At 35.6% G+C, this 27493-nt stretch overlaps 1 protein-coding gene across 8 annotated transcripts in view; it reads right to left on the bottom strand.

Annotated features, from left to right (window-relative positions):
- WDR72 (WD repeat domain 72) overlaps positions 1-27493 on the bottom strand; it is a 106312-nt gene that overhangs the window by 57189 nt on the left and 21630 nt on the right. For 7 of the 8 annotated variants that reach the window (XR_008203661.1, XM_052671590.1, XM_052671586.1 and 4 more), the window contains 4 exons: positions 26902-27144; positions 26112-26332; positions 24985-25180; positions 11426-11628 (listed from right to left, as the gene is read on the bottom strand). Coding sequence is in view for 7 of the 8 variants with exons in the window: in XM_052671590.1 (XP_052527550.1) it covers positions 11426-11628; positions 24985-25180; positions 26112-26332; positions 26902-27144 (863 nt within the window). In the remaining variant the exon portion in view is untranslated. The remainder of the gene's footprint in view (positions 1-11425; positions 11629-24984; positions 25181-26111; positions 26333-26901; positions 27145-27493) is intronic. The other variant, XM_052671591.1, reaches the window with a different exon arrangement.

Consider the following 27493-nt stretch of genomic DNA (forward strand, 5'->3'; position numbering starts at 1 on the left):
TTCTGTGGGATTTGGGGGCTGCCCTCTCCATAGTCATGAAATACATCAGTGTTACCTTAAAAAAGTTAAATGCATACACATTACAAAACTTTCATGGGAAGTAAAATTCGAATCTTTTTTATCTAGCTGCCTTTTCTCTAAAGGCACTTTCCCACTGGGATCCTCCTTAATCTAGGAACACTATTCCACTTAAAATACACACGTCCATTAGCTGGCAGTGACTCTGTATTGTTTCAAATCCTCGTGTATATGTACTTTATTTTGCGTTCCACTTTTCTTCACCAGAAGTACTTTTTTTTTTTCTTATGAGTTTTGTGCTAAAAATACATTTGACAAAAATGGTCCTGACGTTCATTTTACACAAAAGAAATAAACTGGCAAGCAGACTTTGGAAAGTAAACCAGACTCAAAAAATACTTAGGGGTCACTTTAATACCACTGAAAGAAATAGTTCTCAAAGTGTGAGTGGTATCAACTTCTACACAAAAGCATGCCTGAAAGTATTAAATGCAATTCTTATATTCTTTTGGTCTTCTTTATCTATTGTACATATTTTTATATCAAACATAACATACAGCTAACAGGCCTGAAATTTCCCAGTGCCTTCAAAGTGAATCAATAATGTAAACGTGAGTTAGCCTGATGAGAAATATCCGTCCCTTCCTTCCTACGCTACTTCTTCTCCATCCTCCATTGCACAAAAATAGAATTTAGTTAGATTTTGGGTGCAGGTAGTAGTGATTTTTCAAAGTACTATCAAAAGAAAGATTCATTAAAATAAGCACTGCTTCTGATTTTGGAAGAACAAGGTATAATTTCTAAGAATCCTGAGGATTTTGGTTTTGTTTTGTTGGTTTATTTTTTCTTAGCAGATTTATATGTTGCTATTTTCACATATACACTCTTAATAGACTACTAACACTCACCCAACAAAACAGAGCATTTAAAGTCCATGATAATATCTGCATCAAAGGAATGAGAATTCCTCTTTAAAGAATAAACAATCCCTTATTAAATATAAGTACTGATAAGAAATTGCTAATTAATCAAATACTGTCATCCTACTTATGTGTATTCAAGGAAGACAATCTGTAAACAAAAGTTCATATATTTCACCATTCCACACGTTTTTAAGCAAAAAAAAAACACACAAAACAACTAAATCATTAAAACTGCTCTTTACAGTCATTACAGACAGACTATATTTCTGAAATAGTACCAGAGTGTGAGACAAAACTATCATTACGCTCATTACAATAAAATGAACACTACAGTGAGGAAAGATGAGGCAACAGAATTTGCCAACCAAAATTTATTGGAGGCTAAGAATTTTCTGTCTCTTGATCATGACAGTTAACAGGATGTCAACAAAAGTTCAGAACTAATTTTTCTCAGAATCATGACCCAGCACTGGTCTCTCTCCAGGCTCATAAGAAAAGCACGGAAGTGTCATACAGTCGATTATAAGAAGCCATCCATTCCTCCTACCCCCTCTTTGACATTTTTGGTTCATGTATCTGGAAGAAATATTTTGACTGAAGCAAGATTATTACTCATAGGGATCTTAAAAATCCACTTGTTCTGAAAGGATAGCTCTACTCTATTCTCCATTATGTTTAGTCCCCAACAGCAGGAAGAAACAAATGTTACTGCCTTTGTGATGTCATTTGTTGTATTTGTCATTTTAAAAACAGAACATGGAATACCTTAATAAATGGCTTCATCTTCATAGGTCCTTTTCTCTTCGATCTTTTAAATGAGATGAATTACCGATACAAGGGATGCTCTGAAAGTAACGCCTCCTATTTTATTAAGTTGGCCAACAACATCAGAGGTGGATGTTGGTGATATGGCAGTACAGGTTGAACCTACCCACCAATATTCCATTACATGTTATTGCCATGTGACAGATGGCAGCAGAGAGGCAGTCTGACAAAATGGCACCTGATATGAAAGCGTAGATAAAGCAAAACATTTTTCCTCCACGTGGAAAAAAGGCACCCATGGGCATTCATTAATGTTTCTTAACATTTCTGAAGACCAACCATTGAATGTGAGCACAGTGAGGTGACGGGTGGTGCATTTCAGCAGTGGTGACAGTGAGTCACCTCCACTGGCACAGATTTTTATGAGTGCAGCATGCATGCTCTTGCTCATCACTAGTAAAAATGCATGGTTAACAGTTGAAAAAATAGTTCTAGAATTGGTTCTTTAAAAAAGTATTATTGTTCTCTTTGTAATTGTTGCAGTTTTCACAAAAATAAATAGGAAGTCTAACTTTCAGAGCAAACTAAGTAGTATATATAAGAGAAACAACTATGTTCCAGGGACAGGTTTGCAGGCACAATCTTTGACAGTTTTGCAAAATAGGAAGTGTGGATTTCTCACGGAATTGTCTCAAAGAAAAATACATTCTAAAAATGCACAAAATGGTTGGCACAGTGCAAATTAAAGCATTAAATTCATTTCTAAATCCTCTGAGCCCTGGGCTGCTGGAGATGGTAGTCGATAGCAGTAAAAAAAAATTGCCTCCTTGAGATGTGCTTGGTGGACAGCAGCTTGATGATTGGCAGCACAAATAGAAGACAAACGAGAAAGCCTTCAATCTGCAGCTGATGCACAGGAAGAACATGGGGAGCTGAGTTTACAATAGAGAAAACATTACCAAGCTAATGGCACAGGCAATCATTTGACCACCATGCATCTCTGATAGCAGCAGGGCATCCATTTTCAGTTAAGTGTTAGAGTACCTTTTTGCTTTCTCTGACCACTGCAGGGGTAAAACAACCTATGCGTGAAACCCACTGACTGGTAATAAATTACTATATTGGATACTTTTTGTTTTCTTTCAGCAATGACTTTACTGTGTATTCCTGCTATCATTACCAATTAAAGTGGAGATTGCGTTAGCAAGCTATATCTAACTGTATATCAGTCCCTATGCTCCAATTGCTTTAGCAAGTATCACAGGGTCAAGAGGCTCCTTTGACCTTTATCATCTAAGTCTCTCTGACCACTCACTATTTGAAGCAATCTCAGCTGAACAGATGGACACTTTTGCAGATTCTATAAAGCTTAGAATGTAAAGATAAATGAAATTGTGTTTGGGGCTTCAAACTAGTTTATGAACATAAAATATTGCAAGCAAGTTTCACAAAAAATCTCAGATTACAAATAGCGTTTCTTAAATTCATACTATGAATACAACACCTATCAACTACAAAACATTTGTAGCTTCAACATATAAAACTAAAGGCTTGATACAGCCTTCACAGATAGTTATCATGAAGTTACTACTAAATATATAAAGTTTAATGGTTCATTAATGAAAATTTAATCCAGCATTTTTCTGTGACTAATATATACCAAATGTTCCAACAGATCATACAGTGGAGAAATACTAAAACAGATAGTATAGAGCACTCAAGTAGAGCTTGGAGTTTAATTTCAAATTTCCCTGATCTTAAGCATTCAAAAAGCTCTCTAAATCAGTACACAAAATTTAAGTCACACAACACTTAAAGTGAAAGCAAAGTTCATTGTGATGTCTGAAAAACTGGTAATAAGTATAAATTATATATAAATCTTGTTCATTAATGACATTGAATAATCTTTTCAGCTAAATTGCATCAGAAATCTGCATTGTTAAGTTCATAATCTTAAGTAACAAAGGTAATGCTCTCTTAACTGGATTCATTGTGGAAAAATTATTAAATTGGATGAAATTGAGGGGTTTTTGTTTGTTTGTTTGTTTTTTTACACTGCTTTTGTTTTCAGGAAAATAATCACTTAGGAAGTAAAGTTCTGACCTGCATGTTCTGCTAGAGTGTCATTTATGTTTTATACGAATACTGCCTTAAAACATTTTTCGTTCTTTTTTCAAGCACAATCTGAATTCAATCAACAATTCAAAGCAGTCTCACTAATGATGAACCTTATAAACATGCAGCTTTTTTTTTCTTAGCTTTGTTGAATAGATGAGGAATCCAGGATATGGGCAAAGATGCTTTTGGTCAAAAATGCTGCAAATTATAGGTGTGCAACTAAAATGGCTAAAACATACACCATTTCTAAAAGCCTGCCCAGGAATGAAGGATGAAAATCATCAGTTGCTCTTTCACCTCCATATTAACAGGCAAGAAGCACCTTCTATCCCAACAGAACTCCTACAGATACATACACACTCCTATGCCTACCGTGCTTAAGGATCCCTTCAATTTAGGGAATACATACAGTTTATCACTAGAATTTTCTATAGTCTCCTAAAGCTGGCACAGACAGGCTGGAACTACCTACTCCAAAGCAATGCTGTCTTTAAGCACAGAGGATCACACAAACCAGAGGCATTACAGGTCAAACAGGATCCTCTTGAGAAGGACATACATAATTTTCCAATATCATTTACCCTTTTAGTACCTTTAACAAAGCCTCTCAGATTTTTATTGTAGAAAGAATGTCAAAATGAACTGAGGACCCTCCACTTCAAAATCAGACTCACCTTCTACACTGACAGTCTGTGAGCCATGAAAATTTTAGATGGTAGGAAAGTATGAGATTCTTTTTTTAAAGGAAGACATTAGTATTTGCACATTCAGTACATAAATTATGTCAGCATCTTAACATACCAATGTAGAGTAAATTTTCTAACAAAAAATGATGCAACTCTAGAAACATATAGATTTCAGAGATGGGTGGCAGTGAAAACTTCCTCAGCATTACTCAGCACTTAGGAAGGAAAGCTGTAATGTGGAACATCCACTGTGGTTCCTACATAATTGACTGGACAAACAATGCCATTGTAATCCACAGACATGATGCTTGCACCTGGGAATTATTTTACTGAATCATTTACTGGATGAATGCACACCCAAATATTTGTGAGAATAAAGCTGAACAGAGAAACCACTAACATAACTAAAGGAGATTAAAACATGGAAATATTGCTTTGTTCCAAGAAGGACACACGTATGTAAAAATTAAGCTACCAATATATTGCTAGCTGCTGACTCCAACTGGGATAATGTCTTTGCCCTGGGATTCTCTGATAAAACTTACCTACATGGAACTGCTAGATCAAATTCTAAGCAAACGAACACTGGTTCACATTAGTACCAACACTAGTAATTTTGCAGTTAAGTTTTAAGTAGTATAATGCAGCCTAGCCTTGCAAATGTCATTCTTAAAAGCATATGAAACTACAGACTGGAGTTCAAGATTCTATAGGGAGGTATCAGAATAGCAGCTACATCCCTGTACCCTGTATTGAAAAATAAATATTGAGACATACCTGGTTTGTTGATTCATCTTTCTCAGAACTACTGAAAGAACAGAACCTGGCCATCCAAACAAATTTAGGTTTGAGGATTAAAATGTAGAAAAACAATAGAAAAATGGAAATGTATGCACAGTTGTTGCTGCTTTGTTGTCTCTGTTGTTTTAAAATTGAACCACAATTTAGTACTTAATTCTCCAATAATTAACAGAAATGAACTAGTTATCAGAAGGAAACTGGAAGACAGTGAGTCTTTTCTTGCTGAGTAAGATTTGGTGTTGGTTTCAGAAGTCATTTTGCAAGGCCTAGTTCCATGATTACATTTAAACTCTCAACATATTTCTAAAAAAGTTACCACTGTTTTTAATAGACAAAGGAGTACACCTCAGCAAAGGCCTGCCTGTGTTGCTCGCTATCTGTATCTGTACAAGTAAAATATGCTACAATATCACAAAGGTAGCCTTTCCTTTTATTCTGATTTGTGGCAATGAGTGGAGAAAACACCAAAATCAACGAATTCAAAACTTGGTAGAGGAGTTCATAAAACTGCAGTAACTTTCAGCAATGCTGGCACGTGGTCCAAGCTATCACTCTCTCAGGATCGTGATGCCCTTTGACTGTCACCTATTTGATCTAATAATTCTGAAGCGATTCCTTCATTGTAGTTATGCTGTCACATTGGTCTCATTGCGTGTTTCACAGGAAACATGGTGCTGAAATGCTTTGCATCTGCATCACGGGAAATCCATATACAGACTTTTGTTTCTTTGCTCATTTTACTATTGCATTTAAATAACTTACTATCATATATATATATATACACACACACACACACATACATATATATAAATAGCTTCTGAACACAAATCTATATATAAAAAAAAGAAATAACCTGACAGAAGAACAAAAAATTACCCTTTTCCTGTTACTGACATTCTCCTACTTGGTGTTAATAGTTTAAATTAAAGTGATCAAAAATCTGTATCTCTTGTGCTACTCTAGACATCAAACTGAAATAAATGGAATTCACACCTAAGGTTCCACAGTTTACAGTATCTGATTTCATATTTGAAAAGTAATATTTTGTATTTATGTTTATATCTCACTTCCATTATTCTATCAGACTTCACACTGGTAAAATTTACCTTGTCGTGATTTTTCCAGTTTCCCAATAATTAAATTGCACTTAATAACTTACTAAAACAAACGACTGCTGTTGTTCCAGTTCACTTATGTCTTGCTTATTCTAGGTAACAAAGTAGTTTATTATTTATCATTTCTGTACATTCTATTGCACATTGATTTAAGTAATTCTATAAAAATACTAACTTCCTACTGAGGAAATACTTTTGTTTCATAGGCATCCTGCTTACACATATTTTGTTTCAAACAATATATATGCTATCACATACATGAATGGGAAGCTCTGCAGAACAAATATTAGGTATGTCAACATAACAAATTTAAAATGTGCTTTAGTACTGTTATAGTAACTGGTACTTTACTCCAGTTACGTTTTCTTCTAACAGCTGCATAAGCCCAATGACTTCTTATGAATCTTGTGTTGACACTTCAGAAATTTTGACTTTCTGCACCATTCTCTAATGGTTATGTGCTCAAAGATTCGTACTTTAAGGAAATGTCAAGTGAAATATATCAAGCGGTAAATATTTCCATAAATTTTCCTATAAAAATGTATTTCTTCCCCTTCATTATCTTTCTCATCTCACATAGCTATGAAAATGATCTTAAAATTATTTTTTCTAATCTAGCTCTTCAGTAGTATAATTCAGCAGATCAAGGATTTCAATGGAATTTGACTTAGCAGTGATTGCTCAAATTGTAGAAGCCTCTCTTCTTCCTATATCTTTACATAAAGGAAGCTCTAATTACATTATTTAACCATGCACTAAAAATAGCAATGCATGATAACAGATTTATATCCAAATTACTCCAACTAGCAGCTGGAAAATTTTCCAAGGTGAAATGTTTGTGGAACATCAGGAAAACAGATTCCATTCAATTTTTATGTGAAGATTTAATTGTTTCACATAAAGCAAGGCATTTAATTTTTTTTTTTTTTTTTAAATACTCAGTTTCATTTTCAAGAATAACTGATTTAAAGGTATAATAACAGCTAGTTCCATACAAACACCACAAGCACACAATCTAGTATGTAGTCTATTGTAATTAAGACCAGAAGATTCAATACCTATTGCTACTGGCCAGGTATCATAGCAACCTTATGTCATTGAATACTACTGGAAAACTGTTCAGCACCAGCAAGACTATGCTTCAGGAAAATCTACAATGGCACTACAGATTGTCAACATCTGTGGGGGTTGTTACAGAATGAACAAAAAAGAAATCCTTTAAAAAACCAACAAAGCAGCAATAACAACAAAGAAAAACAACCGAAAAATGATAGGGATATGGTAGTATCATTAAAAGTAATATCAAGAAGGAAAGACTCTCTTTGTCATTAGTTATATAACTTATGCATCGACATCCTAATATCTGTCCACATAAGCTGGTGTTAAAATAACACTGTTACCACATTGCATGCATAAATCCTCAAAATATTTTCTCTCTCTCTTTTTTTTTTTTGACTCATTATTTATCACTAATGTTAATTTGAAATCACAACAGAATCTTAAAATAATATTTAAACTCCCAAAAATGAATTCTAGATAGTCTTCTATAAATCTGCAAAAAAAGGAAAAACCGGTTACTATGAACAAGAACCCAATATTGATTTTTCTGCGGTGCAGTAAAGCATCTCCATTCTATTTGGCTGCTGTCAAAGCCACTCTTTAACAGCTGGAGTCAAATTGCACTATTTACAGCAAGAACCCTTGTCAAGTGGACCATAAGTAGTCTAACAATACGCTATTCAAATGGCACTTTGCCGCACAAATTGCTGACTTGATGAATACCCTATGTCAATGACTAAGGCCAATATAGAAGTTTCATTTTTATGAGAGATCTTTACATTCACATACTAAGTACAGCTTTCTTGAAGAGCTATTAAACTATATATTTGGGGTCTTCTGACATTGAAAATAATTAAAATCTGTTTAAATATACCTAGGGTATTTGACAATACTAATATGGATCTTGCCTTAACTGCATTTGTCACACTCATCTGTTATTGGTACTCCCACTGGCACGTGCACCACAATAAGAGAATTAAAATGGTCAAAACACCATGAAATCAAAGCATTCTGCCTTTGTATCTGTGATTCACATGATGACAAATGTTTTGAAATAAAGCCTTTGAAGCTGGTCTGCTATGTGAGGATATTTTTCTTAGGATAGAAGAAAGAGACCATTGTCTTGCAGATGGGTTTTTTGTCTCAAATATATTATTAATGATAAAAAAATGCAATAAATATTAATCTTGCCTATGAAGTTCATGTGGATCACTGTACAAAGTAAATATTTCTTACAAACATAATGCTGACCTGACAGAATAGATGGAATCCTAACATTTTCTGTTACATAAGTCTTTGAAAATGAATTTTTATGCAGACTGAAGTGGAATTTGTTTGTTTTTGGTAAAATTGGAGTGTTATTATCAATTTAGCATGTTAACTTCCTATTATACAATTTGTCAGAGAAGCAAATGGATAATGAAATATTGATTGTATACATGCATATTAAAGCATCTCAGATTTTCATGATAGTTTAATCTGAGAGGACATTGTATACAATATGGCATGAAGGCACTGAACTCACTTATATCCATGGAACTTCCACTAGCTTCATGAAATCAGATTTCAAGGATATATTTAAAGATGTTAAAATGCTGTGGTTCAAAAAAGTCAATACAAACACTTGGAAAAAAACTGAAAAAAGTTTCCAGATCAAGAACTATAAAAATTGTATTTTTCTTAAGAAGCCCTTGATTTGGACTTCATAACAAAACAGCTTCAACTATAAGCAGCCACATGGTCCCTTTGTGCAGTCCATACCAGGTTTCTAGAATAACATTATGCAGACTTCCATTGTTCACTTAATTGTTATGCTCAAGTTGGCTACATCCTATACATTTGACCACCAGCATCTCCCACACTAATCTACAGAATCTGGTCTAACAGGGTTGGAGGTGAGATGAAATGCTGGATGCAAATAGTGGCAGAGTTTGATGAATGCTGTTTCTCCAAGTACAGACATTTCTTTGTTAGGGAATTAGACTAACATGACTGTAAGGACAAAAAAGAGAAGGTGAAAGGAAAAAAAAGTATGTTGTCAATCATAGGGAAGTTTAAGAGCCATCAATAATATTTTCTAAGGGGTTTTCATTAGGGCAAGATAACTAATGAACAAAGTTGAAAGATGAAAATAGAATATTTCATTGCAAATTCAGAGCAGTCAAGACACATGCCTGATCAAGAAGAGTGCTATAAATTATTACAACTCTGTCACCTCTTGTGACATTACTTCAAATTTAAAATCATGGTAATCCACAAAGTACATTAAACTCCTCACTTCACAATTTGCCAAAAACTACTTTCCCATATTCCATGAACAGCACATTCTTTTTCTTAAACACTTTGTTAAACTCATGCAATTTGAAAATTGAAATATAATATGTACAGCCAAAACACTGCTCCAAAGTCATCTATTATAACTTTGTTATTTCTCTTTGAAAACGCTAGAAGAAATTATTCCTTTAACTAAAGTAACAGTGAGATCAGATTCTGTGTCAATGGCCAACTAGCACACCATCTGCCCCACAACATGCTCAGCAGGATTATGCTTTAATAAGACTTTTCAGAAAATGGGATCAAAAAGAACTTTAGAAATCAGACTAAGATTAGTAAAAGGTCAAAGAGAAATATAAAGAGTTGAACAATTATAAACTCAAAGGCATATTTAAATTGTAAGGACAATTAGGAAAAAGACCAGAAGAGAAAGTTTACAATAAGGACTTGGATTAAGCCATCCCTTATCAAACTGATTTTTGGAAAATCTAGTATTTTGTTTAACACTATTTAAAGAAGGAAAAAGACAGAAACCATTCAGAAAGCTGTTTCCACATATGAGTCGAAGTAAAGCATTTCTCATCTTCCCATGTTTATGAGAAGGTAGTTTTGATCTACATTCAATGGCTTCATCAATTTTACTGCAGGGAAAAGCCATCCTGAAAAACTAGTAACTAAGAAGGACTACGTTTGAACAAGCAAAGTTGAAGTCCCATTCTTAAGATTCTTTTGTATCAAGAGTTCAGTTAAATATACTTAATTCCTGGTATACAAACTAAGTGTCAGAAACGGTACCAACATTCGTCTTTCAGTCTGAATAAGGGTTATACATATTGTATTTGAGATTGCAACAAAACCAAGGTTGTATTAATATCTGGTTTTACATTGAGCAAACACAGTCTTTTAAAATATCTACAATAACAATTAAAAATATACATATTTAAGCAATAAATAAAAAATTACTATTGCACTTTCAACTTTATTTCTCATTTTCTAGTATCTCTTATTAGTTTTCTCGGATTTAATGGTACATTAGTAGTAGCTACAGTAAGGTGTTTCCATCTATTGCTTAAAAACAACAACAAAACACAATAGTGTAACTTTTCTATCTGTAGCAATTATTTAGTTTAATGATATCAGTGAAAAATTGTGAGAGAAATATAGGTATTTTTCCTGGCCAGATCACTCCTGAAGATTGATATATACATTTGTGGCCCAATATCTCACACAATGAACTTTTTTTTTTTTAAGCAATAAAGTGTCAAGTTAATTGCACCAACATCAATGAAAGGCACTTTCACTCTGTTCTCCATAGTTAACAAAACAAACACCAAGTAAAAGCTACCATTGGATAACAAAAGAAATCGGCCTCTGTAGAAGAGCAGAAAAGACATATGAGACTTTTCCCAAGACTCATCCACCTGAACTGGCACATGCAATAGCTCTGATGACTCATAGATGCAGTCTTAATTTAGGTTTGTAAGGAGATATGCTCAAACTGTGCTCAGCAATTTGTTCTACGTAATAGTACTGAACAAATAGGAGCAAGGCTTTACAAACTTAAAATCAAGGCTACACAACACAAATGCAGGACTACACAGGGAAGGTGAAAAGTTAAGGAACTTGGATCACAATTATTTGCTCACACATTAATTTTCATTCTTACCTTATCTGAAGATTTTTCTGTCTGAGTAAGATTGTAGATCATACCACGCTTATAAGAGCTGGAGGATTTGTATTGAACATTTTTATTTCTTCTAGACTCCTGAGATTCAGGATGTAGAGAATCCGCCACTAAGTATTCTGACTCTTCAATGGAAGAAAGGATTGCTTTTGCTACTTCACCTGTTTCATGCCGTTCCAGAGTGCCTAGAGAAACACAAGTTGTGATTTTTTAAGAACTACAGTCTTTCACAAGGCAATTTATATTAGTATATTTCACAGGAGTATGCAAGTCATGAAACTACACTTACAGATTAGCCAACTAAATCTTTACTCTCTAGATCTTAGAAAAGTATGTTCTGTTTCACTGTTTAAAAAAAACACTAAAAACTTAACTTCTTTAGATGTTACTGCAGCAAATATCTTAAACTTCAGGAAACTTAGGATATTCTGTATATTGTAAGAAGCTAGATGCACTTTTCAAAAGGAGAAAAGGAATTCTAGAATACGACTTGCTCAAAACTGTCATTTGTCTTCTTCCCTCAAGCCTTTGCTATGTACATAATTAACAGTGCAAACAGTAATACTTATGTAATATTTCAGTGCTGTCCTCTAGTGTTCTAAATTACAAACAGCAAGGGAAAGCTCAACTTTTTCCCTCTGAAGCATTTTAAACAGTATAAACACAAATACAGCACAACTAGATTAAAAGCCCAGAATACAAATACAGGTTTTAAAGGATTGTTTCCTCACTTGTGTGGATATAAAGAATCTGATTCCTTTAAGCATCATATCCATATTATAAATAGATTTAAGTGCTATTTCTCTAATTAGAAGAATTTGTCTCTGTTCTTCTCCAGATATTTCCTCAGTTTTACTTTTCATTCTTACCATACTTTCCCTATTCCTCCCAGTGAGTGAATCAGAAAAAAGGTAGCATATGCTGAATGACAGCTCCTTATTTTAGGCTTCTTTTATTGCAGCCAATGAAAAAGAAAAAATCATAGGGCCTAAAACCAATTAACTTCTGACAGGTGATTTAATTCTCTTTACTTCCTTCTTGCTGTATTTTTCCACACTTCATATGATTTCCTAGGTTAGTGCAAGGGAATTAAATGCTATCAAGCCAGCCATGGGGCAGGAGGCTGACATTACTAAACAGAGCAAGATTGTTTAATTTTGTTTGAAGACAGCAGAACATCTCTTCCACGGTCCTGGACTGTTCATGGGTCAGTCAGATAGACTGAAAGCCACACAGATTTGCCCTGATTCCCTCTGCTTTAGGTTACATGCCCAATTAGAGCTTTCTTTCTTCTTCTTTACACATTGTATAGTGGGCTCCCAAGAACGTAATGAGGTTCAACGAGGCCAAGCACAAGGTGTTGCACACAGATCAGAGCAGTCCCAAATATGTGGACAGACTGGGATAAGAGTCCATTGAGAGCAGCCCTGTGGAGGAAGATTTCAGTGTCCTCTCAGAGGTAAAACTCAGCATGAGGCAGCAGTGTGCACTTGCAGTCTGAAAGCCAACAGTGTCCTGGCTGTGTCAAAGCAGGGGTGGCAGCAGGGAAGGAAGGGGACTGTTTCCCTGTGCTCTGCCCTCTTGAGGCCTCTGTGTCCAGTCTGCAGCCTTCAAAACAAGAAGGATGTGGAACTGTTGAAGTAGATCTAGAGAACCACAGAGATGATCAGAGGGTTGAAGCACCTCCCTTCTGAAGAAAGGTAGAGAGAGCTGGGCTTCTTCAGCTTAGACTGCAGCTTTCCAGTACGTGAGGAAAGCTCATAAACATGAGGAGAACTGGTTTTCTACATGGTCTAACAAAAATAGGACAAGAGGAAACAGCTTTCAACTAAAAGAGGAGAGATTTGTTAGATGTTGGGCAGAAATTCTTTACTCAAAGGTGATTGGGCATTGGCAAAGGCTGTTCAGAGGACTGTAGATGCCCCATCCTCGGAAGCATTCAGAGCCAAGTTGGATTCAGAGCCCGGGCAGCCTGATCTACTGGGTGACAACTCTGCCCATGGCAAGGGGGTTGTAACTGGATCTTTAACATTTCTTCTAACCTAGCACTCCATAATGCCTTCTCAGTCCAACCCTAGCCCTAGACATGGCCTTGCTGAAAGATTCCCCACGTATTTTTCATAACAATCTAGAAGAAAACATCAGTCTGAAGATTGCAGAACATTTAACTATAAACAATTGAAACAGTTATTCATGACACAAGGAAGCATGTATGTTAGTTACCAGTTCAATAAATACAGCTTTAATGTTAAGTATCAAACTAATCTTGAATAGTTTTAAATCACTTCAAAAATAGTGTGGTTTTTGTATCTTTTGTAGTTTCCGTGTAAATAAATGGAAACTACAAAAGATACAAAAACCACAATAACACTGTTTGACAGAACACATCAGTCACAAAACATTTCTCAACAGTCACCACTGTTATCTATGCATTTTTACCAGTGATTACTGCATAGAGCCAGCATGCCATGCTCGTAAATATCTGCATGGCCATCCAGAACACTGTTTGACTTTCATGTTATTGTCACCACTGCTGAAATGCACCACCCATCACCTCACATCCACAAGTTGGTCTCCAGAAACATTCAGCAAACTGTGATGAATGTCAGTGGGTGCTATTTTACTATATGAAGGAATTCAGTTTCACCCCTTTGCTTCACCTGCACTTCTGTATCAGGCACCATTTAGTCAGATTGCCTCTCTGCTGCCATCTATCACATGCCAACAAAATGTAACAGCATACCAGTGCAAAGGTTCAGCCTCTACTGCCATACCACCATCACCTGCCTCTGATGTCTTGGGCCAACATAATAAAATAGGAGGCATTACTTTTGGAATAGCCCTAATGTTTTAAAGAAGCTCTTATATACCATATACTTCCTATAGGAATTAAACTGTAATTACTCATTTCCTACAAATAGATGAAATAAAACATGGGAAAGATATAAAAGTATTAAATATCTACTATATCCTGAAATGTTTTTTCTCTTAAGTTTGAATTCTTTGTAGCCTCAAGTAATACAACATGAATTTCCCTTTTCACTGCTACTCAAAAAAAAAACAACCATGTAACACTGAAGTTCTAACAGTAACACCTGCTAAAAAATATTGGACTGGGATTGAGGGATCTCATACCACACGTTTGTGTGTATAAAACTTCTTTATCACAAATTATTTCTCTGAAACTCACCCATCTCTGTTAACTGTAGCATCACTTCAGTTATTTATGTGACCAAGAGCCTCTATACTCAGGGCAGAAAAAAGCAATGCAACTGACTCTTTGTCCACTACAACTCAGTTGAGTGCCATAGATTATTCTGTAATGTCACAGAGGAAAAAAAAAAAAAAAAAAAAATGAGGTTTGATTCCTTTTAATATCTCATTTTATTCAACTGCCTCAGGATTTGCAGCCAGAGACAGAGGTTGTTACAAAAGCGAATATTAACTGTAAGGAAAGCAACATTTCTAAGATCTTTGAAGTCAGACCGCCTATGAGTACTTCAAAAAAAAACACACACAAAAAACCCTACCAGTTGCAAAGCTTCCAACATTATAATATTTAAATATTTCAGGAGCAAAACCTACATACATAGGTACACACAGGATCAAGGAAGGATTATGGAATCTGTACTAGACTTGCATGAGTAAATATGCTTGAAATTATTAACGTATTTAGAAATAATACAGTTATTCATTTAATATTATTTTGGCCTCTGTAAGCATGCAAACAACTTCCTGCAATGTTTGGACCACAGGACGACCAAACCCAACATAAAAATAGTTCTCTCAAGTGTAGAGAGCTTGGCTTTCTCTGCTATCTGCTTCTAGAAGTCTCACATCTTCCTGCGTTTTCTATATTGCTTTATCTGTGCAATTCACTAAATATTAAATACTTTGAAATAACAATAAATCTGTAAGGTTTAGATTGTGATAAATAAATCCTCAGTAAATAAAAAGAATTTTCAGGTCCTGGTATTAAATTTAATAAATAATATGTAAAATCATGCCTTAGAGCTTCAAATACACAAAACAGGCTTTTGCTAGCTGCTGGTGAACCTGAATATACCACACCACACACAGTCAAAGGAATACAGTAGCTAAGTGGTTTATTCTAGAAACAGTCTTTACAGAAATGTTCTCCAGATATGAAGGAAAAGGAAGTTCAAGAGCAAGGTGGTAGGAAAGAGTATAAGTGACACAAGTCCCAAACTTGTATTTTAAATAAAGAAAACCTAGAAATTTTATATTGGGAAGTATAAAATGACAATGGATGAATGAGAAAAGATAGTGTTTTCTGCATAGCAGCATCACTACTGCTGTGACCCCATAATGCACACACAAAATACAGGAAAAGTCTCTCTCAGACTGTGACCATGGCAACCAAGTCTCCTGAACAGACAAGAGTGGAGTATTTCATCCTCCTGGGCAGCTTTGGACCACTAGTTGTGACTAGCTAGAGACTATTACAACATCTTATTCTTCTTCTGGACCAAGTAGTACAAATTGGGTCTCTGGGTGTTAGTGCTATCTGTGCAGTTCTCTGGATTCTGCTCTTACTGAATAATGCATTTCTGCTGGGAGGTCATGCATATTATGCTGCCGCAAGACGAGGCTTTCACTGGCATCACATGACCTGCCATATCATCAGGCTCCACTGCTTTCTGTTCGCTGTCACAGCTCAAGTATTGAAAAGACATTCTCAGTATTGCAGTGCTACTGTGACCTAGTGACTCAACTGAGTCTCATAGCATAAGTAATCTGTGTGCATTAAAAATGGTTTTAGAATTGATTTTATTCTAAAAGAACACGTAGTCAAGAATGAACCTTTTTCTTTAAATTTACTAGTGTCCAAAACAAAGAACATCTCACATTTCGGACCAAGTATCACCTGCCAAGTATTAGCTGTTTCTCAGTGTTTTATTTTCTGTCAAGATACTCCTTTCACAGAATCACAATGACACTTTCCATCCTTTATCATCTTAAAAAACTTCCAACCACATATTTTCTATTCTATCTAGTAGAATCAGAAAAACAAATATTGCATTCCTCACAAGATTTCTATTTATTTTAAACAAGTTTACTACTCTCCTTCAAGACCGTTCCAGCACTTCACTTGGGAGCGTGGGAAAAAATCTCAATTGCTAGTTCTATTGCTAATATCACATAGCATAAATCAGATGGAACAAACTCTTCAGAAGTAAAAATATACATTCCAACCAATATCAAGCCTAATAAATATGGTCTAAAAAAAATATATGTAGATTGTTCCAAAAGTAATACCTCCTATTTATTTCCATGGAAACTACAGCAGATGCAAATAGCATAGTAACATGGCTGGATAGAGCACATTCTCAGCTACAAAACACTGCTTTCTACAGACACCACTATTAGCTATGGTTTTTTTTTGTTGTTGTTGTTGTTTTTTTGTTTTTTTTTTTTTTTTTCCAACTAAGAACAAGAACCTGCATGCTGCACTCAAAAATCTACCTAGCTTCCAGAACATGGCTTGTCTTTTATGTTGCTGTTTTCACTGCCGACATGCACCACCCCCTGCCTCAGTGTGCAGATAGCACTGCTTGGTCTCCATCTTCATTAAGCAAGACTCAACGAATGTCAATGTGCGAATTCCTCCACGCAGAAAAAAATGGCAATCTCACATCTTTGATGTGGAAGTGCCTCTGAAGCAGATGTCATTTTGTTAAACTGTCCCTCTGCTGCCATCTATCGCACAGCAACAAAATGTAACAGCATACTGACAGAAAGGTTCAATCTCTACTGCCATCCCACCAGAATCCACCTCTGACGTTGTGGGTAATCTTCCATATAATAACATAGGAGGCATCACTTTCAGGGTAGTCTTCATAGATCAAATAAAATCCATCCTCCTCAAATCTACTTATTTGTAGAAGGATATTTTTCTAGAACTTCAGCACTGAGTGTTCTGGAGGATCACGTAGAGTAATAGAGGAAAACAGACTTGGCAGACACTGCTGTGATTTTTTTTCATTTTGAGGATTTACATCACACAGCCCAACTGCTGAACATCGCTGACATTTTCAGACCTGCATTAACGAACTTGTCAGAATGTCTTTTAATCAAAGATAGTAATTGAGAACAATGTAAAGAAAGACTCTGAAATATTATATATTTAGCATAGGCTTACATAATAGGAAAAAAAAAGAGCAGTTATTCAAAATAATAGTTGTCTCAAGTATTCTGCTGCAGAAAAAATACTCTGATAGAAGAGCAATTAAAATTCACATTTGTTTCTTGACTCTGCTTAAGTTATCGTAAACAGCAAAGGAAAATACCCTATAACAGGAATTGCTGAAACACGGTAAATGAACGGAGATGGATTGAAAGGAGGAAATGAACAGGAGATACACAGGCAGTTACTCTATTTCTACTTTGCCATGTGAAACGGAGCAAGAAAAAGAAGGCCACCCTCTCAGTGTCTAGAATCAAGGTCTTCCATAATACAGTTGAACTCTTCTAACTACAATGGCCAAGCAAGAAATGGCAGCTATCAACTGTTAAGAATTCTTTTAAGTACATATAGCTAATTCCATGCATTACTCCACTGAATATCCATTAAGTCTACACGGACTCATGACGCATGAATATACATCATCATTCTCTACATAAACGCATGTTTTTAGCTTCCCTAGATTGAGGAACAAAACCAAACTTCTGAGACATATTCATCCAAGCTGCAGTACCTTTTATTATTCTGCATCTCTAAGCAGTTACTGAACAAAGACTCAAATTTAGACAACTATAAAATGTTAAAGTGCATGCTACCGACTGACACAAGGCTTACTTACTCTTGCCTGATGACGTGAAAAAGAAAAAAAAGTTTTAAGTTCAAGCCTTACAAAATAAAAAACTCTTCAATGCATATGTATTTTCATTTTTATGAAATATGTTGAATCATTCACATTTTCAAAAGAAGGTAACTAATAGAAGTTTCCTGATCATTTGCCTTTTAGAAAAGAACTTAAGTCTTTGCTTGGTAAGTCAGGCTCAGAGCAGAGGACACTGAGGGGTGCCATCAATACTTTCTTCGTCTTCCTCAGGATGAGGAGTAGAGAGGGAGATGCTGATCTGTTTTCTGACTGGCAATAGGATGAGGAAAAGACTAATGCTGCATCAGGGGAAGTCCAAACTAGATACTAGGAATAAGTTCTTCACCAAGAAAGTAGTCAGGCACTGGGAAGAAGTTGATACATCACTTTCCAACTTACTACACCATCATTTGCACTGTTAGACTTTTAGCAACAAATTTCTGCCCAGAGATGCTTTCTTAGAGAAACATTCTTTTAACCAGAATTTATTTAACATTGCACTGCAAATTCATAAACTTCCTTACTTATGGCCAAAGAAGTCATCTTCTTTCTAGTTCATCAGCATGAACAAGGTTAAATCACTGCCTGCAAGGTGTCCCTTTCTCCAAGGATACCTCTTACACGTGAAAGGAAAGAGGGCAGACTGGAAGTGAAGATCTCAGCCCACATGGTATTTGCCTCAACTGTTAATGTTGAAGGTCAGAACACAAACTAAGAACAGAAGAGCTAAAATCACTGGAGCCTTTTTCCAAATGCTAAAAGTTCCCTTCAGGAAAGAAATAAGCTTTTTAGTCCTCAATAAACACCTAATATTGCAAAGAACACTTAATATAAGAGCCACAGTTTCATAACGGCTATTCTTTATAGTTTCACAGTGATTGATGAAATTATGTGCAATAGAACAGTTTTACATCATTATTAGAAAAATCAAATGACTATTTATTCTAATATCAGAAAAAGTGAAGTAAGTAGTTTTTGTATAAGCAAGCAGACTTTGAGCTTATTCACAGATGCACATCTGACAAGGTGAATCTTATTTAAATAACTTGCTTATAATACTACCATTATTTTGCTAGCCAAAAGTTCAACAAGGATTTGATAAAAAAAGACTTGATTGGCTTTTCTGTCAAGTAACACCTATCGCAGAAGTTGGCCATTTACCACTTCTGAAGACCAATGTCTTATTATCAATTACATCAAGTTCATTGCCCTGCCCACATGAACTGCACAGAGACCAATCTGGTGCCTTCTACCTAACAAAACAATTTTACAGTTACTGCATCTTACATTCACAAGTGCAAGCAATTTGAACTTCTGACCATAAGCACAAGGCCTAGAGACAAAAATACATTAGTCAGGAGAAAGTAAATGAGCAAACAGATTTCTAAGTTTATAGTTTATATTTATAGGCTGTTTTTTGCACCCAGTAACATGGCACCATGCAGTATTTTTTTTCCTGAACACATGGTGCTTCACAAAAACATTGCCAGATGCAGTTACCAAGGAATCTAAAAAGTGAATTCTGTATCAGTCAGGATCTTCAAGCTATGCAGAGGGCATTGGAGGAAAAAAGAAAAAAAATAGTTTGACTGCTATGATCTTGACACTAGCTGTACCACAGCCTCTAGCATATGAAAAGCAACCATGGGATTTATCAGCTAGGCCATACTCATCCACTCAAACATAGCTCTGACCGATGACCTAAGGATAAAAAAAAAAAAAAGAGATGGAAAGAAAAGAATGAAAATGAAAAATATCAAAAGAGACTGTAAATCACTAACTTTTACAAGGACAAAAGGGTTAGAGAATTGTAATTATGGTTGCTTCTACAACTGCCTAGGCACAAACGTACAGTCAGTTATTAAGTTTACTTTGATACAGTTGTGAGAGTTTCATTAAAAATGTCCAGATTATATCCTTACAGACACTAGAAGAAATCTAAATCTTAGGGTTGTTTTTTTTTTTTTTAACAGTTTAATCAATTTGTTCTGAGTGAGTAAAGCTGTCGGAAATACTAAGTGAGGGTCAGCTTACAAAAAGGAAAGGAAACACCACGTATTCTGCAGCTAATATAACTCTGGCAGAGCTTATCACAAACTTGGAAGATTTCTTGTTGGCACCAGATGGAAAAATGTTGGACCACAGATATCCACAAGTTAACTTTGAACAGCTTTTGAAGACGTTCCAGTCTGTCTGTCAGTCAATGTGAAACAAGCTTGGTCTACAACACCATTCCATAAAGTCTTCGTGCCTTAAGACACGGTCTCATAACTGAATGGAACGCTGCTGTGAAATACAGTCAGCGTTGATGTCCTCCTGGTGGGAACAGGACAACTTTAAGGAAAATAATTACATAGTCTCATTACCACTTCTGTTTACTCAAAAAAACAGCTATGCAGACTTTTCATGTCAAATATCAGCATACAGACTCAACTTCCATTAAGCAGCAATCACAGCGTTTCACTTACCACTATATGAAGAATTAACATAATGCTGAAGTGACAGAAATGGAACAGAACAGCAGAGAAAATATCACTAAGGTTTCTTGCATGTATATGATGCAAGAGATTTCCCTTCAAACACACATCTTAGTTACGTGACTACCTACATTGCTTTTAATAATGTTTTTACTCTTTCATAGCAATTTGTTTTAACTTAAAAAGTGAGGGCTATTTGCTTCTCTCTTTTTAATAAAATTGCCCTGCATGTAATAAATGGTACAGAATATTGCACAAGTAAAAGATAACAGATCCATAAATAGTTTCAGATGTAAAGTTAGTCATAAACAAAATAGTCAAGCATTACGTTACAAATTTTATTTCCCAACAGCCCATAATTCAAGCAACTAGTAAAAGCAAGCTAGTAAAAAATCATAATTGCCATTAGCAGAAAGTCTTGCTCTATAGCTATAATAACAGAACAAAAGGTCTGATTTAACTATTTTATTCTGTCTTAAACTCACAATAACCACATAGTTGAACAATAAAATAAAGCAACACTTCCAAGACAGAATAAAATATAGTAAATTACTAGAAGGTACATTCTGCAAGAATGATGAAAAAAAATGACATCCAAGTAAAAACTAAACCTACCTTCGATAAATGAGGATCGCTTTGCTACCTCAAAACAAAGAAGATCCCTCTTTTAAGTCTATCTACTATTTCCTTGCTCTCAGTGTGTATTAGACAAAGATGTAGCTCCATTGGCAGGTTTCCACATGATTTTTTTTAACCAAGAAAGAAAATATGATCCTGTTGTTACATCTTATGCCAATTACCTTTTTAAAAAAATCTCAAATATATCAACTCCTCAGAAAAACATAAGAGCAATATAGATTACAGCTAATTTCCTTATTGAAGTGGACTTCAAGTGGTGGCTATTGGAAGAAATATTTTACACTTTAATTAGAACAAAATTTGTTATTGATTTTCATATTCATCTTCCAGCACACAAGTTTGGAACATACCCTGGGAACATGCTATATTAATATTCCATATGTATTATTAGATCAATATTTATTGTCATGGAAAATATTCTACTTTAATGGGAACTTACCATATCCATATATTAAAATGTAGGCAAAATGTTTGCCTACACAAATACTAGTTCATAGCATCTATTTCATTTTCCATATCACTAACCACACGCACGTTCAGCAGCAACATTTAAACTTACAATAATTTCACTTCATTGAGTAAATCAAAAGTACTTAAAATGAGATTCAGTTCATCTTATTGGGGACTTGTAATAGTAGCAGCAAGTAATTTGTTTTCAACCCCTCTTCTTCATGCTCTCCTTGCAGTCAACGGAGAAAAGATAAGCCCTTCTACTCATTCCTAATTTCTCCTAAACATTAAAGACACAGCCTAAACTACTAGCTGCTAGTTACTACCTTATATTTATAAGCATAAATGGATGTCCCTAGTTCAGATGAATTTAAGATGAAAGTTAATTTGAAATTAACTATAACCTTGTTGGGCTCTATCAAAAGAGGGGTCGCCAGCAGGGACAGAGAGGTGATTGTCCCCCTCTACTCTGCTCTTGTGAGGCCCTATCTGCAGCACTGCGTCCAAGTGTGGAGCCTGCAGTACAGAAAAGACAGGGAGCTGTTGAAGAGGGTCCAGAGGAGAGCCACAAAGATGATCAGGGGACTGGAGCACCTCCCCTATGAAGACAGGCTGAGGGAGCTGGGCTTGTTCAGCCTGGAGAAAAGAAGGCTGCGAGGTGACCTCATTGCAGCCTTTCAATACCTAAAGGGAGCCTACAAGGAAGAGGGGAATCAACTCTTTGAAAGGGTTGATAACTGCAGGACAAGGGGAAATGGTTTTAAGTTGAGGGAGGGGAGATTTAGGTTGGATGTGACGGTGAAGTGCTGGAACAGCTGCCCAGAGAAGTTGTGGATGCCCCATCCCTGGAAGTGTTCAAGGCCAGATTGGATGGGCTCTGGGCAGCCTGATCTAGCATTAAATGGGGAGGTTGGTGGCCTCTGCATGTGGAGATTCATGATCCTTGAGGTCCCTTCCAACTCTGTCCATTCTGTGATTCTGTCATTCTGTCATTTAATGCGTTTCAACATAAGCCATCCTCAAATGACTATTTGGAATAATATAGGCAACCCATTGTTTATCATTTATGAGGCAAAAATAAAATCTTTGACAGGCTAACAAAGAGATGGATACAGGCTGCACACAAATGCTGGGTTAGATTTTAATCTGTATGACAGTGTTTTTCCCACCTCATAAGAGAAACAAAAGTACACTTGCTAAGAAGAGCCTTAAATTTAACTTCAGAATACTTTTTGAAAAAAGTATCAGCCATCAGTATCTCACTGAAATTTGGAAGATAAACTGTAATATATAATAAAAGCTTTCTTTTGCTTAAGGATTTGTTTTCTTAATGACCTGATAGGACAGCTCTGAAGCTAAAGTGGTATAGCTGAACAACTATCAGGTACTAAGAGTCCCTGAATTTTTGTGAAGTCATTTGTCAAATTCAGAGTTACTGCTGACTCTACAGCAATGTAAATACTGAAATATTCATAGAGATTCCTTATTTCACATCCCCAAATTATAAGCAGATTGGCCGTTTTCCCAGTTATCCATTATCTCCAGTACAGTAACAGCGTTCAGTATTTTTTTTTAAATGCAAACAGTGATGAATGAGGCTGACACAAAAATTGGGTCCTCTGCTGACTTCCATTTAGAGGCAAAGCCTCAGTCATGAAACTGCACAGTCAGAAGAGGAAGAAAAAGAACCAAACCACTTTTTGACAACAGGAACTACTAAAACTATTCCATGTTCAAATCCACGATGGAATTTGAGCACAAGGCTATTGCTAAGAGTACTCTCCAACTATCTGGGAACTCACAGGTAAACAATTCTGCAAGTGGTACATGCATATCTGTCTGTTCAAATATTGACAGATGAAAACTGTATTAAAAGGCTTTGCTTCTGCTGAGTTTTGTTTGATACACCATTCTCATACATCTAAACAATACTCTGTCTGCCTGGGTGACACTGAAGTATCTATACGGTTCTTGATCTAGGTCAGGCCAATTTCAAGGATCAATGCTACGACCTCTCAAGTTCTCCCATAATAAAGATTTAATTTACGTTAAAGCAAGTATATCCTGGTTAGCTTAGATGACATTTTTCAGCTACCAGTGCAGAGGTGGAATAGAAAAGAAAGTTGATATAGGCTTCTACAGCAAATAACTGCATCCCTTATGCTCCACACATTCTTTAAAAGTAGTGATTGCAACCCGCATTCCAGCCAGTGGCAACAAGAAACAGAAAGAGTAATTTAACATAATTTTAATTGACCCATTTAGAATATGTAATATGTGAGCATCCATTTTACTTCCTGTCAAACGAGCACCATTTTCGTGGCTAAAGAAGAGAGAATTCAATGCATACTGCTTTTTGCATTCTTGGTACCAGTACAATCCAATGGTACTAAGTCCCACTGATTTACAAATTATTCACTGCACTTTTGTATGATATTATCTAATCACACTGGAATAAAATTGCAACTGGCATATAATCATCTCCCTTGAAGCATTTTAACTTCTTGGGCTGCTTTAGTCATTGTATAGGATAGACAGAATAGCTGATGCAGAACAAGTTAAAATGATAGCAGTGATAAGGACAGATTAATAAGGAAACAGTAAAAGTTCCATGGTTCTTTGTCACATCTGCCAAGCTCTACTACAGTTTTAAATGCAACTGAATCTTCAATGAAATTTAAATGACCTTTAGGGACATCTCAGACTCAAGTTTTTATATACAGCTTATTCACAGGATTTTGAAGCACCCTTCTTAGTTGCGTATGAAACAAGGAAAACATTCTACTTCACAATTTCTCCCACCTAAATTACATACTGTTTTCACCATCAATTTTAGAAGAGGAAAAAAATTTAGATGGAACAGTTAGAGGCTGTTAGCATCTTCAAACACCATAATCTCTATTAAAAATGCTTGTATTTATGAATGACTGCTGAGTTCAGTTCACTGCAATACCAGCTAATCATTCAGTCATCAGAATCTGACTTAAATCTCTATATAACGAGTTATAGGTAAGCTATTATATTAGTGACGTACCTTGAACAATATAGAAATTTTAACCTCCCTAATTAATCTAAGATGTTCATAAACATCACAGATAAAACTTCAAGTGAACAAATAATCTGATATTACCTGTTTCAATTTCCCAAACATAAACAGAATCATCTTCACACCCAACAATTAGCAGATTTTCAATGGGGTCAAATTTTATCTTCTTCACAGGAAACAGATGCTTTCTGGCATGTAAGAGACAAACTTTCTTCTGAAGGTGTAGAACTGCTACTGAGTGATCACTACACACACAGCACACTACACTATGATACTGCAACTGCAAAACAGAAGAATTTTGTTATCAATACTGCATCAAAAGTCATGATATCATTGTCGTAAGCCTGGAAGTTATTTAGTCATTTATTTCCCAGAACATACTAATATTGGAAAATGCTTAATTTCAGACTACATCTCCAAGTCATTTTTAGCAGGCAAGCTGTAAAACAGATCCCTAGATCCTCTTTAGATTTTTCAAATGTAAGAATAGTTTAAACACCAGTACTTGGCCTGTAAAAGCAGTCAAAGTTGAACATGGGAAGTTCTGTACTACCATGTAGAAGAACACCTTTACGTTAAGGGTGACAGAGCACTAAAAGGTGTTGCCCAGAGAGGTTGCAGAGTCTACTTGTATGGAGCTATTCAAGACTTGTCTGGATGCCCACCTGCGAGTCCTATGGTAAGGTACCTGCCTTAGCAAGGGATTTGGACTCGATGGTTTCTTGAGGTCCCTTCTAACCCCTGTGATTCTGTCGTTCTCATAGTAATTTTTGGTGATATGAAGGAATTTACCTGATGGAAAATATCAGCCCCATAAATGAACTGGATCATCATCCAAGTAGGTAAATACAGTTTATCTAGATGCCAGAAAAATTGCTTAAGAGCCTTACAAGCATTAAGACCTTGAACTAGCCCTTTGTGAAGTATTTAAATACATACCATTTACAAAGATTTGTCAGATTGAAATACAATTTTACAATCATGATGTGAAAAAGGATGAATAGGCTGTTAAGAAGAATTAAATCCATCACCATTTTAGCATTTTTCTGTACCACTGAAATTATAAATTAACGAAATCAACACCCTGAAGTTAAAAGCAGCTTTCAAACAAAACAATTAAGTAAATAACAACTGCAAATCAAAGATCAAGTGCCACAGGGCAAAAGCACGTGTATTTATTATAAATTATTTATTATTATAAGTATACTTACTTTGCAGTTGTCTGGAGATCTCAATAGCTCTGTCACTGGACCAGATTGCAGACTAAATCGGTGCAAGATTTTTCCAGTAAATATATCCCAGCAGATCACAGTAGAATCCTGGCCCCCTGATAACAGCCAGCTGGGATCAAACCTTACTGAATTACCATGTGGATAAAGTAAACATGTAACTCTGCTACTATGACCATTCAAAACTTTATGAGGTAGATTACCTGAAACAACACAGTAAGTTACTTATCTTCTTTAAAAGTAGAAGTTCCATATTTGACAATACATTTCATAAAACAATCAAGAGATTCAGAAGACTAATTACAACTAAATTTTCATCTAAAGAGTTTTAAGAAAGGTAACATCCTTTAACAGTTAAACAGATTAAACAATTGTGGACACATTCTCTCTGAAAAAGGAGAGCAGAGATGTACATTCAGACCTTCATCCACCAGAAAGCATCTTTTTTTTTTTATTTCTGAAGTGGAATTATCTTTCAGAGGGAAAATGACAAAGATGACTGCTGCCTCTGTGATATCCCACAACTCTAATTCCAGTTGACTCCAATCCCCACATCCATCATAGGACTAGCAGTACCAAGTCGTCTGGTAGTGATTTGATAAGTCACCTACAGGGAGGCTGCAAAGACTATCATAATCTATTTTCCTCATTCAGATCCTGAGCCTCACCTCCGCTTTCATCGAATGTTTAAAGGGATGACTGAAGGGAATGTTAGAAACATGAAGTCTTCCATGCGTCATTCAGATAGTTAAGCAAAATTGTTAATACTTACTTTTCAAAGATGCATTTCCTAGAAATCTTGCTCTTGCAGTTTCTAGACCTAGTGTTATGAAAATTTCCCCATTTTCACATCCACACACAAGCTTATCCAGACCGGGTATGTACACAGAGGAAGTCACAACTGCGTTTTCAATTCCATCTTTAGACTCACAGAGATGATCTATAATGCCCTCTGACACTGAATGGGCTTTATTGAAATTATCTTGAAGAGTCCATGTTGTTGAAATTGGGATTTCTAGAGTGTGGGGAGAAAAAGGCAGGAACATTATTTGTTTAAACTCAAAAGAAAACCAAAATGTATTTTTCATCTCGCAACCACTTCTAAACTTATCCCTCCTGCACTTTTAGGTTAGAGTTAATGGTTGTCACTCCAACATGTTACATCATCTCACTAAAATACTTTATTTTAAATATACCTGTCTATGAACACCGTAAGCAAGATCAAATAAGCAAATTTCCATGACATTTGGTAAATATGTGCTTATGAGCAAATTGAAAAGAAATAGAATATTCATTCATCCGACCACATGAAACAGAAGTGTCAATTACTGGACACTCCCTGTTGGTGTGTTGCTGCTGCCTAC

The sequence above is a fragment of the Tympanuchus pallidicinctus genome, unplaced genomic scaffold (genome assembly GCF_026119805.1).
Source record: "Tympanuchus pallidicinctus isolate F22 unplaced genomic scaffold, pur_lepc_1.0 scaffold12, whole genome shotgun sequence".
In the NCBI taxonomy this organism is placed as follows: Eukaryota; Metazoa; Chordata; class Aves; order Galliformes; family Phasianidae; genus Tympanuchus; species Tympanuchus pallidicinctus.